This window comes from Entelurus aequoreus, linkage group LG07 (assembly GCF_033978785.1).
Source record: "Entelurus aequoreus isolate RoL-2023_Sb linkage group LG07, RoL_Eaeq_v1.1, whole genome shotgun sequence".
Lineage (NCBI taxonomy): Eukaryota > Metazoa > Chordata > Actinopteri > Syngnathiformes > Syngnathidae > Entelurus > Entelurus aequoreus.
The window spans coordinates 19,219,003-19,240,649 of NC_084737.1; the positions used below are offsets into that span (position 1 = coordinate 19,219,003).

At 32.7% G+C, this 21,647-nt stretch overlaps 1 protein-coding gene across 5 annotated transcripts in view; it reads left to right on the forward strand.

Moving 5' to 3' along the window:
• LOC133653477 (complement receptor type 2-like) overlaps positions 1-4,954 on the forward strand; it is a 44,695-nt gene extending 39,741 nt beyond the window's left edge. For all 5 annotated transcript variants that reach the window (XM_062052784.1, XM_062052783.1, XM_062052786.1 and 2 more), the window contains one exon: positions 3,178-4,954. Coding sequence is in view for 4 of the 5 variants with exons in the window: in XM_062052783.1 (XP_061908767.1) it covers positions 3,178-3,262 (85 nt within the window). In the remaining variant the exon portion in view is untranslated. The remainder of the gene's footprint in view (positions 1-3,177) is intronic.
• Positions 4,955-21,647: the final 16,693 nt, after the last annotated feature.

A 21,647-nucleotide genomic window follows, 5' to 3' on the forward strand; every position in this document is an offset into this window, starting at 1 on the left:
AATGGTGCCTTCACAGAAGTGTAAATAACTCATGCCTTGGGCACTAATGCACCCCCATACCATCACAGATGCTGGCTTTTGAACTTTGCGTCGATAACAGTCTGGATGGTTCGCTTCCCCATTTCAAAACAATTTGAAATGTGGACTCGTCAGACAACAGAACACTTTTCCACTATGCATGAGTCCATCTTAGATGAGCTCTGGCCCAGAGAAGCCGGTGGCGTTTCTGGATGTTGTTGATAAATGGCTTTCGCTTTGCATAGTAGAGTTTTAACTTTCACTTACAGATGTAGCGACTAACTGTATTTAGTGACAGTGGTTTTCTGAAGTGTTCCTGAGCCCATGTGGTGATATCCTTTAGAGATTGATGTCTGTTTTTGATACAGTGCCGTCTGAGGGATCGAAGGTCACGGTCATTCAATGTTGGTTTCCGGCCATGCCGCTTACGTGGAGTGATTTCTCCAGATTCTCTGAACCTTTTGATGATATTATGGACCGTAGATGTTGAAATCCTTAAATTTCTTAGCAATTGCACTTTGAGAAACGTTGTTCTTAAACTGTTAGACTATTTGCTCACGCAGTTGTGGACAAAGGGGTGTACCTCGCCCCATTATTTCTTGTGAAAGACTGAGCATTTTTTGGAAAGCTGTTTTTATACCCAATCATGGCACCCACCTGTTCCCAATTAACCTGCACACCTGTGGGATGTTCCAAATAAGTGTTTGATGAGCATTCCTCAACTTTATCAGTATTTATTGCCACCTTTCCCAACTTCTTTGTCACGTGTTGCTGGCATCAAATTCTAAAGTTAATGTTTATTTGCAAAAAAAAAAAAGTTTATCAGTTTGAACATCAAATATGTTGTCTTTGTAGCATATTCAACTGAATATGGGTTGAAAATGATTTGCAAATCATTGTATTCCGTTTATATTTACATCTAACACAATTTCCCAACTCATATGGAAACAGGGTTTGTATATACACTACCGTTCAAAAGTTTGGGGTCACATTGAAATGTCCTTATTTTTCAATGAAGATAACTTTAAACTAGTCTTAACTTTAAAGAAATACACTCTATACATTGCTAATGTGGTAAATGACTATTCCAGCTGCAAATGTCTGGTTTTTGGTACAATATCTACTAAAGAAATACACTCTATACATTGCTAATGTGGTAAATGACTATTCTAGCTGCAAATGTCTGGTTTTTGGTACAATATCTACAAGGATGCGTGCTTGCTCCTACGCTCTTCGGAATCTTCTTCTCGTTGCTATTGTCAGAAGCATTCAAATCATCTGACGATGGTGTTTACCTGCACACAAGGAGCGACGGGAAACTGTTCAACCTCGCACGTCTCCGGGCAAAGACTAGAGTGCGTAAAGTCCTCATCAGAGAGATGCTCTTCGCAGATGATGCTGCTCTGGCCTCACCATCAGAGGAAGCACTACAGAGGCTGATCAACAGCTTTTCTGATGCATGCAAAGACTTTGGCTTAACTATAAAACTCAAGAAGACAAACATTATGGGACAAGATATGCGCAACATTCCAAGGATCTCCATTGGAAACCACACCCTGCAAGTTGTTGAGAACTTCACCTATCTTGGCTCAACCATATCCAGCAATCTCTCTCTCGATGCCGAGATCAACATCTGCATCGGCAAAGCATCTACAACGATGGCTAGACTCTCCAAGCGTGCTTGGGAGAACAGACTGCTAACCATCAACACGAAAAATAAGATCTATCAAGCCTGTGTTCTTAGCACTCTACTTTATGGCAGTGAGTCATGGACCTCGTATGCACGCCAAGAGCGCCGTTTGAAGTCCTTCCATCTTCGGTGCCTGAGGCGGATTCTGGGAATTAAATGGCAGGATCGCATCCCGAATAAGGATATCCTCGAGAAAACAGGAATGAAGACAATCTTCGCTCTCCTTACACAACGACGTCTGAGATGGCTTGGCCATGTAAGTCGAATGGATGACACTCGCATTCCAAAAGACATCCTGTACGGAGAACTGGCCTCTGGAACAAGGGCTGTGGGAAGACCTGTCCTTCGTTTTAAAGATGTGTGTAAGCGTGATATGAAGGCCAGTGACATCAACCCATTAAACTGGGAAGCTTCTTCAGCTGAACGTGGGAAATGGAGGAAGTTAGTGGAGGAGGGCGTACATCAGAGTGACTTAAGAAGAGTAAGACAATGGGAGGAGAAGCGTGAACGTAGAAAGCGAACAGTCACACCCCCACTGAATCAACCAACAATACAATATGTGTGCAGGAACTGCAACAAAGCATGTCTGTCAAGAATTGGCTTATATAGTCACAACAAACGTTGCACAGGAATTGACATTTGAGCGCAAAACTCTATTGTCTCTCGAGACAAACAGATGCCAGTATAGAGGCCCATTTCCAGCAACTATCACTACAGTGTTTTAATGGTACAATGTGTTTGCTCATTGGCTCAGAAGGCTAATTGATGATTAGAAAACCCTTGTGCAATCATGTTCACACATCTGAACATGATTCCACAAAATTGTTTGGGTGACCCCAAACTTTTGAACGATAGTGTATATATATATATATATATATATATATATATATATATATATATATATATATATATATATATATATATATATATATAAAAATAAAAAAAAGGATTTGTCTTTTTATGACAAACAAAAAAAAAAATCAATCTTTTCCCAAAAACATATTTTAAAGTGGAATATTCTATGTGAAGTAATTGGAGCCTTAAATTGTTCAATAATTCATAACATTGATTTTAAATTCATTATTATATCGTGCGCAATGACAGTTTTTTTTTAATCACACTAAAGGCCTTAGGGATCCAAAATGACCCCACTCACAATAAAAATAAGTCATTTAAATTTACAACTTCAGACCTAAACGTTAATTACAAATTTTTACTATTTTTTTGTATGTTTTATGCCTGTCGGTTGTGTATGGAGATATCTGCTGACGTGGCAAATCTCAAACAAGACAACATAGTTTTTATGAACATCTCCATGGTTTGAGTGCACATTTTTAGCACCTGTGGGCATCCCAAATGCATAAAAACATGCAAGAACACTTGGTTTGATATAATATGACCCCTTTAAAAGTTATCCTGCTCCTCTTTCACAGTGAATTTAATTCAAATGTACTGTTTTGATTTCGCAGTAAGCCCACTGATCCTGTTGGCCCAACATTGCTAGGAGGAAGAAGACTTCAGACTTCAGCCCCAAGAGGACAACAAATTCCGTAAATTGATCTGAACTCGCGCTTATGTTTGGATTACATCTGATGACACGTTCCTCACGCTTGATATTCAAACTGGAAGACGTTTTAGAAACATTTGATCAGAGATGATTGCAAAAAATCAGTATTCATAACAACAGGACATCCTTTAATGTATTTTCCAGACTATAGAGCGCACCGGTGTTTAAGCCACACCCACTAAATTTTAGAAGAATAAAATATGTTTCCATATATTAGCCGCACCGGACTATAAGACGCAGATATTTAGGTTATTTACACAGAAATATTCTGTAAATGTTTATTTACATACCTTAATTGTTTCCTAACAGTGTCTGTAACAGGGCAGTAGAACGGCTGATCAAACAAAACAGAAGTCATCATCATGGACCCACTAGCTGCGCAAGCAAGCTCTCCAATCAGGTAAACAGACTCAATAACTCCATGGTGACGTTTTGCTGAATTCACTGAAGAATTTGTGAAAGTGAAACGATACAAAAAGAATGCCGTTGTAAGTTAATAATACTAACAGACACTCGTAAATATGTTAGCATACCAGCTAATGCTAACGACGCTAGCTTGATTACGATAGCACGTACAAATATGCATGAAAACACTCCTAAAGACATCACACATGGGGACGCTCTAGTAAGCAAGAATTGTTTTAGTTATATTGGAAAACTTACAAAGGGATGAATGAAAAATCCGGGGGACAAACAGGCACTTACGCTTCCGGTTGAAGGCACGAAAACCGCAGCACCTGCAGTGGGCGGACTCGTCCAAAAGATGGCGCCATAGCACAAACAATAACGCACCCATTCAGTGTCTCCTGTCGGTGTAATATCAATAGAAAACAATATGGCTGTGAGCGAAGAAAAATCCATTAGTTAGCCGCACCGTTTTATAAGCCGCAGGAATCAAAGCGATGAAAAAAGTGGCGGTTTTTAATCTGGAAAATATGTTTTTTTTTCTTTCTTTTTCTTCAATATTCCACAATAATTTTAAATGATTTGCCAGACAAACAAGTGATGGGTTTGGAACGCAGGCTGACACGTTCAGTTCTTGAAGAAAAGCAGTTCTTAACAATAACCATTCCTCAAAGAGAAGCAGTTCTAAATGAGAGCCAGTCTTCAAAGAAAACCAGTTCTAAATAAGAGATGGGTTTTCAACAAGAAGCAGAACTCAAAAGGAGAACCAGTTCTTGTGAGAACCAGGATTTAGAAGAGAACCAGTTTTTGATTGCATCCCTGTAGAAGATGTTCTTGAATGAGAAGAATGAAAGATTCTACTTTTGGATCTGACTTTCTTCCTTTTCCTTCTTGTGCACTTTTAGTTCATTTTCATTTGTCACATTTTGTTGAATAGTTTGAAACTGGAAAAATAAGTTTTCTATTGCGCCTTCAAATGAATGTAAAATTGTTAATGATGTAACAAACATGCTTGCTCTTGAATGACAACATACTGCACTCTACATACTGTAAATACAGTACCTACACTGTGTAGTATATAGTGTACGTACTGTACATATACTATGTATGTCCATAGTGTATGTACTGTACATACAGTATGCAGTAGAATTTTTGCTGAGCTGCACTTTTTCCAAACTATTTATTGAATGAAAAGTTGTCACGACTTTTTTTGCTGCTTTGACATTGCACTGTTCTAGCCAAAAGCCAAACAATAAAAAAATAAATAAGATGAATGTTTTGCTGTGTTTAATGTTCACACAACTTTGTGAAATTACAGTAGCATCCAATAATAAAATACAATACGCAACATTTATTAATACAATATGCAATATTATTAATAAAAATACAATATGCAACATTTAATCATTACAATACAATACGCAACATTTATTAATACAAAATGCAACATTTAATAAAATACAATACGCAACAGTTATTAATACAATATGCAACATTAATAAAAATACAATACGCAACATTTAATAATACAATACGCAACATTTTTAATAAACATACACTATGCAACATTTAATCATTAAAATACAATATACAGCATTTATTAATACAATACGCAACATTTAATAAAATACAATATGCAACATTTGATCATTAAAATACAAAACGCAACATTTATTAATACAATATGCAACATAATTGATAAAAATACAACACACATTTAATCAATAAAATACATTACGCAACATTTATTAAAAATACAATATGCAACATTTCATAAAATACAATACGCAACATTTAATAATACAATATGCAACATTTAATAAAAATACAATACACATTTTTTATAAATATACACTATGCAACATTTAATTATTAAAATACAATACGCAACATTTATTAATACAATATGCAACATTATTAATAAAAATACAATACGCAACATTTAATCATTAAAATACAATACGCAACATTTAATCATTAAAATACAATACGCAACAGTTATTAATACAATATGCAACATTAATAAAAATACAATACGCAACATTTAATAATACAATACGCAACATTTTTAATAAACATACACTATGCAACATTTAATCATTAAAATACAATATACAGCATTTATTAATACAATACGCAACATTTAATAAAATACAATATGCAACATTTGATCATTAAAATACAAAACGCAACATTTATTAATACAATATGCAACATAATTGATAAAAATACAACACACATTTAATCAATAAAATACATTACGCAACATTTATTAAAAATACAATATGCAACATTTCATAAAATACAATACGCAACATTTAATAATACAATATGCAACATTTAATAAAAATACAATACACATTTTTTATAAATATACACTATGCAACATTTAATTATTAAAATACAATACGCAACATTTATTAATACAATATGCAACATTATTAATAAAAATACAATACGCAACATTTAATCATTAAAATACAATACGCAACATTTAATCATTAAAATACAATACGCAACATTTATTAAGACAATATGCAACATTTAATAAAATAATATGCAACATTTAATTATTACAATACAATACGCAACATTTAATAAAATGCAATATGCAACATTTAATCATTAAAATACGATACGCAACCTTTATTAATAATACAATATGCAACAATTAATAAGAATACAATACGCAACATTTTTAATAAATATATACTATGCAACATTTGATCATTAAAATACAACACGCAACATTTAATCATTAAAATACAACATGCAACATTTATTAATAAGACAATACGCAACATTTAATAAAATAAAATATGCAACATTTAATCATTAAAATACAATATGCAACATTTATTAATACAATATGCAACATTATTAATAAAAATACAACACGCAACATGTAATCATTAAAATGCAATACGCAACATTTATCAAAAATACAATAGCCATCCATCTATCCATTTTCTACCGCTTGTCCCTTTCGGGGTGGCGGGGGGTGCTGAAGCCTATCTCAGCTGCACATGGGCGGAAGGCGGGGTACACCCTGGACAAGTCGCCACCTCATCGCAGAAAAATACAATATGCAACATTTAATAAAATACAATACGCAACATTTATTAATGATACTATATGCAACATTATTAATAAAATTACAATATGCAACATTTAATCATTCAAATACAATACGCAACATTTATTAACACAATATGCAACATTCATTAATAATACAATACGCAATATTTATTAATACAATATGCAACATTTGATAAAAATACAGTACGCAACATTTATTAATAATACAATATGCAACATTTAATAAAAATACAATAGGCAAAATGTAATCATTAAAATACATATGCAACATTTATTAATAACACAATAAGCAACATGTACTAATAATACAATATGCAACATGGCGTAGTGGGTAGAGCGCCTGTGTCAGAAACCTCAGGGTTGCAGGTTCGCTCCCCGCCTCTTACCATGCCGTTGTGTCCTTGGGCAGGACACTTCACCCTTGCCCCCGGTGCCGCTCACACCGGTGAATGAATGTTGAATGAATGATAGGTGGTGGTCGGAGGGGCCGTAGGCGCAAATTGGCAGCCACGCTTCCGTCAGTCTACCCCAGGGCAGCTGTGTACGAAAGTAGCTTACCACCACCAGGTGTGAATGAATGATGGGTTTTTAACATGTAAAGCGACTTTGGGTACTTAGAAAAGCGCTATATAAATCCCAGGTATTATTTAATAAAAATACAACATACAACATTTAATCAATAAAATATAATACGCAACATTTATTAATAATACAATATGCAAAATTATTAATAAATACAGTACGCAACATTTAATCATTAAAATACAATACGCAACATTTATTAATACAATATGCAACATTTAATAATATACAATATGCAAAATATAATTTAAAAAATACAATATGGAACACCTAATAATAAAAATACAATATGCAACATTTAATCATGAAAATACAATACACAACATTATTTTTAATAAATATACTCTATGCAACATTTAATCATTAAAATACATTACGCAACATTTATTAATATAATATGCAACTTTTAATAAAAATACAAAACACATTTATTCTTTAAAATACAATATGCAACATTTAATAAAATACAACACGCAACATTTAATCATTAAAATACAATATGCAACATTTATTAATAATACAATATGCAACATTTAATCATTAAGATACAATACGCAACATTTATTAATACAATATGCAACATTATTAATAAAAATACAATACGCAACATTTATTAAGATACAATACGCAACATTTAATCATTAAAATACAATACGCAACATTTAATAAAATACAATATGCAACATTTAATCATTAAAATACAATACGCAACATTTATTAATGATACAATATGCAACAATTAATAAGCATACAATACACAACATTTTTAATAAATATAATAAATTATATAATTTAATAAAAATTCTGTCTTTAAAAATCCAGTGTATAAAAAATTGTGAATTGTTGCCAGTGTAAATTTAGTGTTTAAAAATGAAGCTTATACAAATGTGTGTACAAATAGAGTGTAAAAAAAATAATTGTTTAAAAATTCAGTGTTTAAAAACTTAAGTGTATAAAATTCAGTGTAAAAAAAGTGTTTAAAAATGTAACTGTGTAACTTTAGTGTTTAAAAATTAAGTTAAAAAGAGTTCAGTGAAAATAAATGTAGTGTGTACAAATTCAGTGGGAAAAAAATCTGCATATAAAAAAATCTGTGTATAAAAATTCAGTGTAAAAAAAAAAAAAATCAGTGTATAAAAATGTTGTGTACAAATATAGTGTAAAAAGGCATAGTTTAAAAATTCAGTGTTTAAAAACTTAAGTGTATAAAAATTCAGCGTAAAAAAAATTAGTATTTAAAAATTCAGTGTAAAAAATACACTGAATTGTTTCCAGTATAAATTAAGTGTTTAAAAATTAAGTTTTTAAAAGTTCAGTGTATAGAAATGTAGTGTACAAATTCAGTGGAAAAAAATCAACGTATAAAAATTCAGTGTTTAGAAAAATCAGTGTATAAAAATTCAGTGTAAAAATGTATACACTGAAATTTAAAACACTGAATTTTTAAACACACATTTTGCTAACACAATTTTTTTCAGTGAAAAAAATCAGTGTATTCTGTATTCTGTTTAAAAATTCAGGGTAAAAAAAAATTGTGAATTGTTTCCAGTGTAAATGTTTAAAAATTAAATTTATAAATATTTTGTGTATAAAATTGTTTCCAGTGTAACTTGTGTGTTTAAAAATGAAGTTGATAAAAGTTCAGTGAATAAAAATGTAGTGTGTACAAATTCAGTGGGAAAAAATGTGTATAAAAATTCAGTGTAAAAAAATAACTAAAAAAAACAGTATAAAAATGTTGTGTACAAATTCAGTGTAAAAAAAGCATAAAATTAAAAATTCAGTGTTTAAAAACTTAATTGTATAAAAATTCAGCGTAAAAAAAATCAGTGTTTAAAAATTCAGTGTATAAAAGTTAAGTGTAAAAAAATACACTGAACTGTTTCAGTACAAATTAAGTGTTTAAAAATTAAGTTTATAAAAGTTCAGTGTATAAAATGTAGTGTGTACAAATTCAGTGGAAAAAAACAACGTATAAAAATTCAGTGTTTAGAAAAATCAGTGTATAAATGTATCCACTGAATTTTTATACACTGAAATTTAAAACACTGAATTTTTAAACACACATTTTGCAAACACAATTTTTTTCAGTGCACAAAAATTCTGTGTTTAAAAATTCAGTGTATAAAAAATTGTGAATTGTTTCCAGTGTAAATTTTGTTTAAAAATTAAGTTTATAAAAGTGTTGTGTATAAAAATGTTGTGTGTACAAATTCAGTGTAAAAAAAATATATTGTTTAAAAATTCAGTTAAAAAAAAAAAAATCAGTGTTTAAAAATTCAATGTAAAAAAAATACACTGAATTGTTTCCAGTGTAAATTTAGTTTTTACAAATTAAGTTGATAAAAGTTCAGTTTATAAATTCAGTGTAAGAAAATCAGCGTATAAAAATGTAGTGTTTAACAAAATCAGTGTATAAAATGTTGTGTAAAATATTGTACACTGAATTTTTAAACACACATTTTGCTAACACAATTTTTTTAATTGAAATTATTAGCATCATTTGATGTAAAAAAAAAAAAAAAATCAGTTCACAAAATTCAAACGGTGTCAAAAAGACAAATTTCCCTCCATACGCGGTTCGTTAAATAAATTGGTCGCACTTTGGACATCACTGCTTGATGTTTTTAAAAGAAGGTGTGAACATTGACAACAAAAACATTGAATAGTTTTATTCCAAAGGTGTGATTGCCAGAAGTATAAAAGAGCTTCTTTCTTGACGCTTCCTCATTACGTCCGTCGTCCACCCCGGTGAAATCTGTCCTTCACTGTAACCGATTTCAAATGGTGCTAGAAAACGAAGGCAGACTTCGAGCGCCAGAAGAAATCGGTCAACCTTGGAAAAAGGACCAAAAGGTGGGCGTCCTTTTCTGCCGCCTGCTGGCCGCGTCTCTCGTGGTCACCTCCCGCCCCAAGAACACTGATTTCAAATGGTGCTAGATGGATGACGTGACTCTAAGACACCATTTGAGACCAGCTTCCAAGGGGGGCTTTTCTCACGTCCTCACGCCCAAATCCACTCATTGTTCATTTAAAAAAGATGGGCTTGGAGGCGGTTCTTGCTAGAGAAGGAGGGAACAACATCAGGACACTAGATGAGGAAGGAATTGCGTGTGAATGCTCCAAGGAAACTGAAATGCTGACAGTATGAGTTTGAATGTTGAGGAGTTTGAACTTCCAGGAAAACCGGAATTGGGTTTGGAACTTGGGAAAGTGTTTGTTCGAATGTCCAGGATGAGTGGAATGTGTTGGAGGTGGAATGGTTTGGATAGGTTGAAAAATTTGGGAATAGTGCAACTTGGAAAAATGTCCCATTCATTTCAATGGGAACTTCCTGGAAATTTGGGAATTTTGGGAGAAGTGGGATTTAAAAAAAAAAAGATTAGAAGCATGAATGTCCTGAATGAGCTGAATTGGTTGGTGTTGGAATCGTAATAGTAACAGTTTTTTAATTGAAAAATGGTAATACTGAATTTCGGGAAAACTGGGAATTTTTCAAGTTCTTAAACCAACTTGTTTTTTTGTCCTGACTAAGAGCAATGTTTTGACAGTGGAACAGTTGAAATGGGTTGACAAATGTGAAAGGAGCCGTTAAACGAAATAAAGTTAGAGAAAAACGGAAATTCCTGGAAATTTGTTGAACGTGGAAAAATGGTTGTTTGAATTTCCAGGATGAGTGGAATGTGTTGATGTTGGAATGGTTTGAATAGGTTGTAACATGTGGGAATTGTGCAACTTGGAAACATGTCCCATTCATTTCAATGGGAACTTCCTGAAAATTTGCGAATTTCGGGAAAAGCGGGATTTAAAAAAAAAAGAAGATTAGGAGCATGAATGTCCTGAATGAGCTGAATTGGTTGGTGTTGGAATCGTTTGAATCGGTCGATAAATGTTGAAGTAGTAACATTTTATTAATTGAAAAAGAGTATTACAGAATTTCGGGGAAACCAGGAATTTTTCAAGTTCTTAAACCAACTTGTTTTTTTGTCCTGACTAAGAGGAATGTTTTGACAGTGGAACAGTCGAAATGGGTTGACAAATGTGAAAGGAGCCGTCGAACGAAATAAGGTTAGAGAAAAATGGGAATTCCTCGAAATTTGTTGAACGTGGAAAAATGGTTGTTTGAATTTCCAGGATGAGTGAAATGTGTTGATGTTGGGATGGTTGGAATAGGTTGAGACATGTGGGAATTGTGCAACTTGGAAAAATGCCCATTCATTTCAATGGTAACTTCCTGGAAATTTGGGAATTTCGGGAAAAGTGGGATTAAAAAAATAATTATTAGGAGCATGAATGTCCTGAATGAGCTGAATTGGTTGGTGTTGGAATCGTTTGATAAATGTTGAAGTAGTAACAGTTTTTTAATTGAAAAATGGTACTATGGAATTTTGGGAAAACCGGAAATTTTTCAAGTTCTTAAAAAAACTTGGTTTTCTGTCCTGACTAATAGGAATGTTTTGACAGTAGAACGGTTGAAATCGGTTGAAAAATGTGAATGGAGCCGTCGAACGAAATAAGGATAGAGAAAAACGGGAATTCCTGGAAATTTGTTGAATGTGGAAAAATGGTTGTTTGAATTTCCAGGATGAGTGGGATGTGTTGGAGTTGGAATGGTTTGAATAGGTTGTAACATGTGGGAATTGTGCAACTTGGAAACATGTCCCATTCATTTCAATGGGAACTTCCTGAAAATTTGCGAATTTCGGGAAAAGCGGGATTTAAAAAAAAAAAGATTAGGAGCATGAATGTCCTGAATGAGCTGAATTGGTTGGTGTTGGAATCGTTTGAATCGGTCGATAAATGTTGAAGTAGTAACATTTTTTTAATTGAAAAAGAGTATTACAGAATTTCGGGGAAACCAGGAATTTTTCAAGTTCTTAAACCAACTTGGTTTTTTGTCCTGACTAAGAGGAATGTTTTGACAGTGGAACAGTCGAAATGGGTTGACAAATGTGAAAGGAGCCGTCGAACGAAATAAGGTTAGAGAAAAATGGGAATTCCTGGAAATTTGTTGAACGTGGAAAAATGGTTGTTTGAATTTCCAGGATGAGTGAAATGTGTTGATGTTGGGATGGTTGGAATAGGTTGAGACATGTGGGAATTGTGCAACTTGGAAAAATGCCCATTCATTTCAATGGTAACTTCCTGGAAATTTGGGAATTTCGGGAAAAGTGGGACTAAAACAATAATTATTAGGAGCATGAATGTCCTGAATGAGCTGAATTGGTTGGTGTTGGAATCGTTTGATAAATGTTGAAGTAGTAACAGTTTTTTAATTGAAAAATGGTACTATGGAATTTTGGGAAAACCGGAAATTTTTCAAGTTCTTAAAACAACTTGGTTTTCTGTCCTGACTAATAGGAATGTTTTGACAGTAGAACGGTTGAAATCGGTTGAAAAATGTGAATGGAGCCGTCGAACGAAATAAGGTTAGAGAAAAACGGGAATTCCTGGAAATTTGTTGAACGTGGAAAAATGGTTGTTTGAATTTCCAGGATGAGTGGAATGTGTTGATGTTAGAATGGTTTGAATAGGTTGTAACATGTGGGAATTGTGCAACTTGGAAAAATGCCCATTCATTTCAATGGTAACTTCCTGGAAATTTGGGAATTTCGGGAATAGTGGGATTAAAAAAATAATTATTAGGAGCATGAATTAAATTAAATTAAATTAGCATAAATGCTAGCATGAAGCGTTAATATGCTAACTTTAGGGTAATGACACTAGAAAAGTTAGCGTACATGTAAGATGGCGCCAAGTATCAAAATTCCTGATTTGTTTTCGGTGTGTGTGAATGAAATTACCAAAAATTATACTATAAAACATTAGCATGCTAACGTTAGCATTCTAATACAGAATAAGTTAGCATATTTCCAAGATGGTGACAGGTATCAAAATTCCAGATTTTTAGTTTTATACAAATTAAATTAGCATAAATGCTAGCATATAGCGTTAATATGCTAACTTTAGGGTAATGACACTAGAAAAGTTAGCGTACATGTAAGATGGCGCCAAGTATCAAATTCCATGATTTGTTTTAGATTTATATGAATGAAATTACCAAAAATGACAGCATAAAACATTAGCATGCCAACGTTAGCGTTCTAATACAGAAAAAGTTAGCATACTTCCAAGATGGTGACAAGTATCAAAATTCATTTGATACTTACTTCAAAACTAGCTAAAAAGCAAGCATAAAATGTTAGCATGCTAACGTATGGATAAGTTAGCGTACTTGTAAGATGACGGCAATTATCAAAATTCAGGATTTTACTTCAAACATACCAAAATAGCTCAAACACGAGCATAACATGTTAGCATACTACTGTTAGCATGATAACACTAGAAAAGTTAACATTCTTGTAAGATGGCGCCAAGTATCAAATTTCAAGATTTTTAAAAGTTAATACGAAGGAAATGAGCAAAAATGCTAGCATAAAATATTAGCATGCTAACGTTGGTATGCTAATATCTCTAGAAGTATGCTAGAAGAAGTTAGCCAAGATGGCGCCAAGAATCAAAATTCATGATTTGACTTTAAAAATACAAAATTAGCTGAAAAACAAGCAGGAAATGTTAGCATACTAACATTAGATTATAGCACATAGAACATCTCCCACTCACACAACATCACACACTCACACAACATCACACACTCACACAACATCACACACACACAACATCACACCTCACACAACATCACACACACAACATCACACTCTCACACATCACAAACACTCAATACAACATCACACACTCACACAACATCACACACTCACACAACATCACACGCTCACACAACATCACACTCACACATAACACAACATCACACACACTCATACAACATCACTCACACAACATCACACACACACACACAACATCACAAACTCACACAACATCACACACACACCATTATACACACTCACACAACATACACACTCACACAACTTCAAATCAAATAAAATCAAATCAACTTTATTTATAAAGCACATTTAAAATTGACCACAGGGGTAGCCAAAGTGCAGTACAATGGGCAGGTTAAAAATAATACGAGAACCGAGCAAACACAACACAACACAAACAGAACACGATAAAAAATAAATAAATAAAATATAAAAACATAAAACATAAAAACAGGTTCACAGCAGGTGTATTATGGGGCGCCATTGCAGGATGGAGATCACTCAGTGTTAAAAGCCATGGAATAAAAGTATGTTTTTAAGAGAGATTTAAAAACAGGAAGAGAGGAGGCTTGTCTAACACTCAGAGGTAGGTCGTTCCAGAGCTTGGGAGCAGCAGCAGCGAAAGCTCTGTCACCTCTAAGCTTCAGCCTTGTGTCCGGGACCGTCAGTAGCAGCTGATCGGCTGATCTTAGGGATCGGGTGGGGCAGTAAGGCTGAAGGAGGTCGGAGAGATATGTTGGCGCGAGGTTGTTTAGACATTTAAAAACAAATAAAAGGAGTTTAAAATTGATTCTGTAACGCACAGGGAGCCAGTGAAGGGACGCTAATATAGGGGTGATGTGCTCACGTCTGCGGGTCTGTGTTAGCAGACGAGCACACACACAACATCACACACACTCACACAAAATCACACACGCATACACACACACACACACATACACTCACACAACATCACACACACTCATACATGACTCACACAACATCACACACACAACATCACACACACACATACACACACACAACATTACACGCACACACATTACACACAACATTACACACACACATACACTCACACACCCATCACACACACTCATACAACATCACTCACACATCACACACAACATTATACACACTCACACACACTCACACAACTCACACACACACACACACACAACATACACGCTCATACAACATCACTCACACATCACACACACATACACACACACACTCACACAACATTACACACGCACACATACACTCACAACATTACACAAACATACACTCACACACCCATCACACACACTCATACAACATCACTCACACAGCATCACACACAACATTATACACACTCACACCACATCACACACACACATCACACACACACACACTCACACAACATACACGCTCACACATCACTCACACATCACACACACATATCACACACACATACACACACACACACACACTCACACAACATTACACACACACAACATTACACGCATACACCCACAACATTACACACACACACACAGATACACTCCCAACATTACACACACAGATACACACACACAACATCACACACTCATACAACATCACACACACAACATCACACACTCATGCAACATCACTCACACAACATCACACACACAACATTACACACAACATTACACGCACACGAACACACATACACTCACAACATTACACGCACACACACACACAACATCACACACACAACAACACACACTCATACAACATCACTCACACAAAATCACACACACTCACACATTACACACCCACACACACACATTATACACGCTCACACAACATACATACTCACACACCACCACACAGGCTCACACAACGTCACACACGCTCACACAACATCACACACATACACACACACACCACACACACACACACAACATTACACACACACAGGTCAGTAAGTAGTGCAGGTAGAAGATGAACATCTCCAGCTGCTCCATCTGAAGAAGTAACAGGAGAAAGGGGGCGGAGCCAGGACAGGTAATCTTAGCGCTCTGACTTCAAAGACAAAAACGGGGAAACCAAAACATGCCCCAGTTGTTGTTTACACAATCATGTACATTATTGTTTACACAATCATGTACGTTGTTGTTTATACTATCATGTATGTTGTTTATACAATCATGTACATTGTTGTTTATACTATCATGTATGTTGTTTACACAATCATGTACGTTGTTGTTTATACTATCATGTATGTTGTATATACAATCATGTACATTGGTGTTTATACTATCATGTATGTTGTTTATACAATCATGTACATTGTTGTTTATACTATCATGTATGTTGTTTACACAATCATGTACGTTGTTGTTTATACTATCATGTATGTTGTATATACAATCATGTACATTGGTGTTTATACTATCATGTATGTTGTTTATACAATCATGTACATTGTTGTTTATACTATCATTTATGTTGTTTACACAATCATGTACATTGTTGTTTATACTATCATGTATGTTGTTTACACAATCATGTACATTGTTGTTTATACTATCATGTATGTTGTTTATACAATCATGTACATTGTTGTTTATACTATCATGTATGTGTTTACACAATCATGTACATTGTTGTTTATACTATCATGTATGTTGTTTACACAATCATGTACATTGTTATTTATACTATCATGTATGTTGTTTACACAATTATGTACATTGTTGTTTATACTATCATGTATGTTGTTTATACAATCATGTACGTTGTTGATTATACAATCAAGTACTTAATGTTTACACAATCATGTATGTTGTTAACACAAACATGTACGTTGTTGTTTACACAATCATGTACGTTGTTGTTTACACAATCATGTATGTTGTTAACACAATCATGTATGTTGTTGTTTACACAATCATGCACGTTGTTGTTTACACAATCATGTATGTTGTTTACACAATCATGTACTTTGTTGTTTATACAATCATGTACTTTGTTGTTTATACTATCATGTACATTGTTGTTTAATGATTACACAATCATGTATGTTGTTTACACAATCACATATGTTGTTGACACAATCATGTACTTTGTTGTTTACACAATCATGTATGTTGTTTATACAATCATGTATGTTGTTTATACTATCATGTACATTGTTGTTTAATGATTACACAATCATGTATGTTGTTTACACAATCACATATGTTGTTGTTGTTTACACAATCATGTACTTTGTTGTTCACACAATCATGTACAATGTTGTTTACACACGTTGTTTACACAATCATGTATGTTGTTTATACAATCATGTATGTTGTTTATACAATCATGTACTTCGTTGTTTATACTATCATGTACATTGTTGTTTAATGATTACACAATCATGTATGTTGTTTACACAATCATGTACTTTGTTGTTCACACAATCATGTACGTTGTTGTTTACACAATCATGTATGTTGTTGTTTACACAATCATGTACTTTGTTGTTTACACAATCATGTACGTTGTTGTTTACACAATCATGTACGTTGTTGTTTACACAACCATATACGTTGTTGTTTAGACAATCATTTACGTTGTTGTTTACACAATCATGTGTGTTTATACAATCATGTATGTTGTTTATACAATCATGTACTTTGTTGTTTATACTATCATGTACATTGTTGTTTAATGATTACACAATCATGTATGTTGTTTACACAATCATGTACTTTGTGTGAACAACAATCATGTACGTTGTTGTTTACACAATCATGTACTTTGTTATTTACACAATCATGTACTTTGTTGTTTACACAATCATGTACGTTGTTGTTTACACAATCATGTACTTGGTTGTTTACACAACCTTATACGTTGTTGTTTAGACAATCATTTACGTTGTTGTTTACACAATCATGTGTGTTGTTTACACGATCATGTATGTTGTTGTTTATACAATCATGTTTATTGTTGTTTATATAATCATATGGTTGTTGTTTATACGATCATGTATGTTGTTGTTTACTCAATCATGTATGTTGTTGTTAAAGCAATCATGTATGTTGTTTATACAATTGTGTTTGTTGTTGTTTATACGATCGTGTTTGTTGTTGTTTATATCAGTGGTCCCCAACCTTTTTGTAGCTGGGGAACGGTCAACGCTTGAAAAAAAAAAAAAAAAAAAAAATATATATATATATATATATATATATATATATATATATATATATATATATATATATATATATATATATATATATATATATATATATATATATATATTTTTTTTTTTTTTTTTCCATAAAGAAATACAATCATGTGTGCTTACGGACTGTATCCCTGCAGACTGTATTGATCTATATTGATATATAATGTATACATTGTGTTTTTTATGTTGATTTAATTTTAAAAAAAATAAAAAAATTATTAAATTAAATTTCTTGCGCGGCCTGGTACCAATCGGTACCAACCCGGTGGTTGGGGACCACTGGTTTATATAATCTTATAGTTGTTGTTTATACGCTCATGTACGTTGTTTACACAATCTTGTTTGCTGTCATTTACACAATCATGTACGTTTTTTATACAATCGCGTAAGTTGTTGTTTATACAATGGTGCGTGTTATTTATACAATTGTTTGTTGTTGTTTATACAAGCATGTATGTTGTAGTTTACACAATCATGTATGTTGTTTACACAATCATGTACATAGTTTTTTTATACAATAATGTATAATGTTAACACAATCATGTATGTCATTTTTTACACTATCATGTACGTTGTTGTTTACACAATAATGTATGTTGTTGTTTACACAATAATGTATGTTTACACGATCATGTATGTTGTTTACACAGTCATGTATGTTGTTTACACAATCATGTACGTTGTTGTTTATACAATCATGTGCATTGTTGTTTACACAATCTGCGCCTTTACACAATCATGTACGTTGTTGTTTATACAATCATGTACGTTGTGTTTTCTACAATAATGTTTGTTGTTGTTTACACAATCATGTATGTTGTCGTTTATACAATCATGTATGTTGTTGTTTATACAAACATGCACATTGTTTACACAATCATGTACATTGTTGTTTTTACTATCATGTATGTTGTTATTATACAATCATAGATAGTACTTTAATCATGTATGTTGTTTACACAATCATGCACGTTGTTGTTTATACAATAATGTATGTTATTTTACAATCATGTATGTTGTTGTTTACACAATCATGCATGTTGTTTACACAATCATGTACTTTGTTGTTGTTTACACAATCATGTACGTTGTTATTTACACAATCATGTATGTTGTTGTTTATACAATCATGTACGTTGTTGTTTACACAATCATGTATGTTGTTGTTTATACAATCATGTTTGTTGTTGTTTATATAATCATATGGTTGTTGTTTGTACGATCATGTACGTTGTTGTTTACTCAATCATGTATGTTGTTGTTAAAGCAATCATGTATGTTGTTTATACAATTGTTTGTTGTTGTTTATACGATCGTGTTTGTTGTTGTTTATACGATCATGTACGTTGTTTACACAATCTTGTTTGCTGTCATTTACACAATCATGTACGTTTTTTATACAATCGCGTAAGTTGTTGTTTATACAATCATGTACTTTGGTGTTTATACTATCATGTACATTGTTGTTTAATGATTACACAATGTATGTTGTTGTTTACACAATCATGTACGTTGTTTACACAATCTTGTGCGTTGCTGTTTATACAAGCGTGTTTGTTGTTGTTTACACAATCATGTACATTGGTGTTTATACAATCATGTATGTTGTTGTTTATACAATGGTGCGTGTTGTTTATACAATCGTGTTTGTTGTTGTTTATACAATCATGTATGTTGTAGTTTACACAATCATGTATGTTGTTTACACAATCATGTACATAGTTTTTTTATACTATGTATAATGTTAACACAATCATGTATGTCATTTTTTACACGATCATGTATGTTGTTTACACAATAATGTATGTTGTTGTTTACACAATAATGTATGTTTACACGATCATGTATGTTGTTTACACAATCATGTACGTTGTTGTTTTTACAATCATGTGCATTGTTGTTTACACAATCTGCACGTTTACACAATCATGTACGTTGTTTATACAATCATGTACGTTGTGTTTTCTACAATCATGTTTGTTGTTGTTTACACAATCATGTATGTTGTCGTTTATACAATCATGTATGTTGTTGTTTACACAATCATGTACATTGTTGTTTATACTATCATGTATGTTGTTATTATACAATCATAGATAGATAGATAGTACTTTATTCATGTATGTTATTATACAATCATGTATGTTGTTGTTTACACAATCATGTATGTTGTTGTTTACACAATCATGCACGTTGTTGTTTATACAATAATGTATGTTATTTTGCAATCATGTATGTTGTTTACACAATCATGTATGTTGTTTACACAATCATGTACTTTGTTGTTGTTTACACAATCATGTACGTTGTTATTTACACAATCATGTACGTTGTTGTTTACACAATCATGTACGTTGTTGTTTACACAATCATGTATGTTGTTTATACATTCATGTACGTGGTTTTTTACACAATCATGTATGTTGTTGTTTACACAATCATGTATATTGTTGTTTACACAATCATGCACGTTGTTGTTTATACAATAATGTATGTTATTTTACAATCTGGTATGTTGTTGTTTACACAATCATGTATGTTGTTTACACAATCATGTACTTTGTTATTTACACAATCATGTACGTTGTTGTTTACACAATCATGTACGTTGTTGTTTACACAATCATGTACGTTGTTGTTTACACAATCATGTATGTTGTTGTTTACACAATCATGTTGTTGTTTATGCAATCATGTACTTTGTGTCTATAATCGCTGGTTGTAACTCTACTCGACTACTTTGTTCTCTCTTTCTTTCTGGCCTGCTGATTGTGAGCCACTGGACCTGTTGTGTAACACTTATAAAACATTTAAAGGGACAGCAGTCTTTTGTAACAGCAGCCAAGAAGAATGGACACAAGTATATAGATGTGCGTGTGTGTATATACATTTATTTATATATATATATATACACACATGTATGTATATGTATGTATGTATGTATGTATGTATGTATGTATGTATGTATGTATTATATATATATATATATGTATGTATATATATATATATATATATATATATATATATATATATATATATAGATATATGTATATAGATATATGTATGTATATATATATATATATATATATATATATATATATATATATATATATATATATATATATATATATATATATATATATATATATATATATATATATATATATATATGTAGTTGGTCACATCATTATTGTGGCCCTCCACATCATTTTATGTAGTCTGCCACACCATTGCATGTGGTCCTACATGTCATCTAATGTGGCCCTACATGTCATTTTAAAGTGGTCTGTCACATCACATATCGTGGCCCTCCACATCATGTTTTGTGGTCCGCTGTATCATTTGATGTAGTCCGCCACATCATTTATTGTGGCCCTCCACATCATTTTATGTAGTCTGCCACATCAT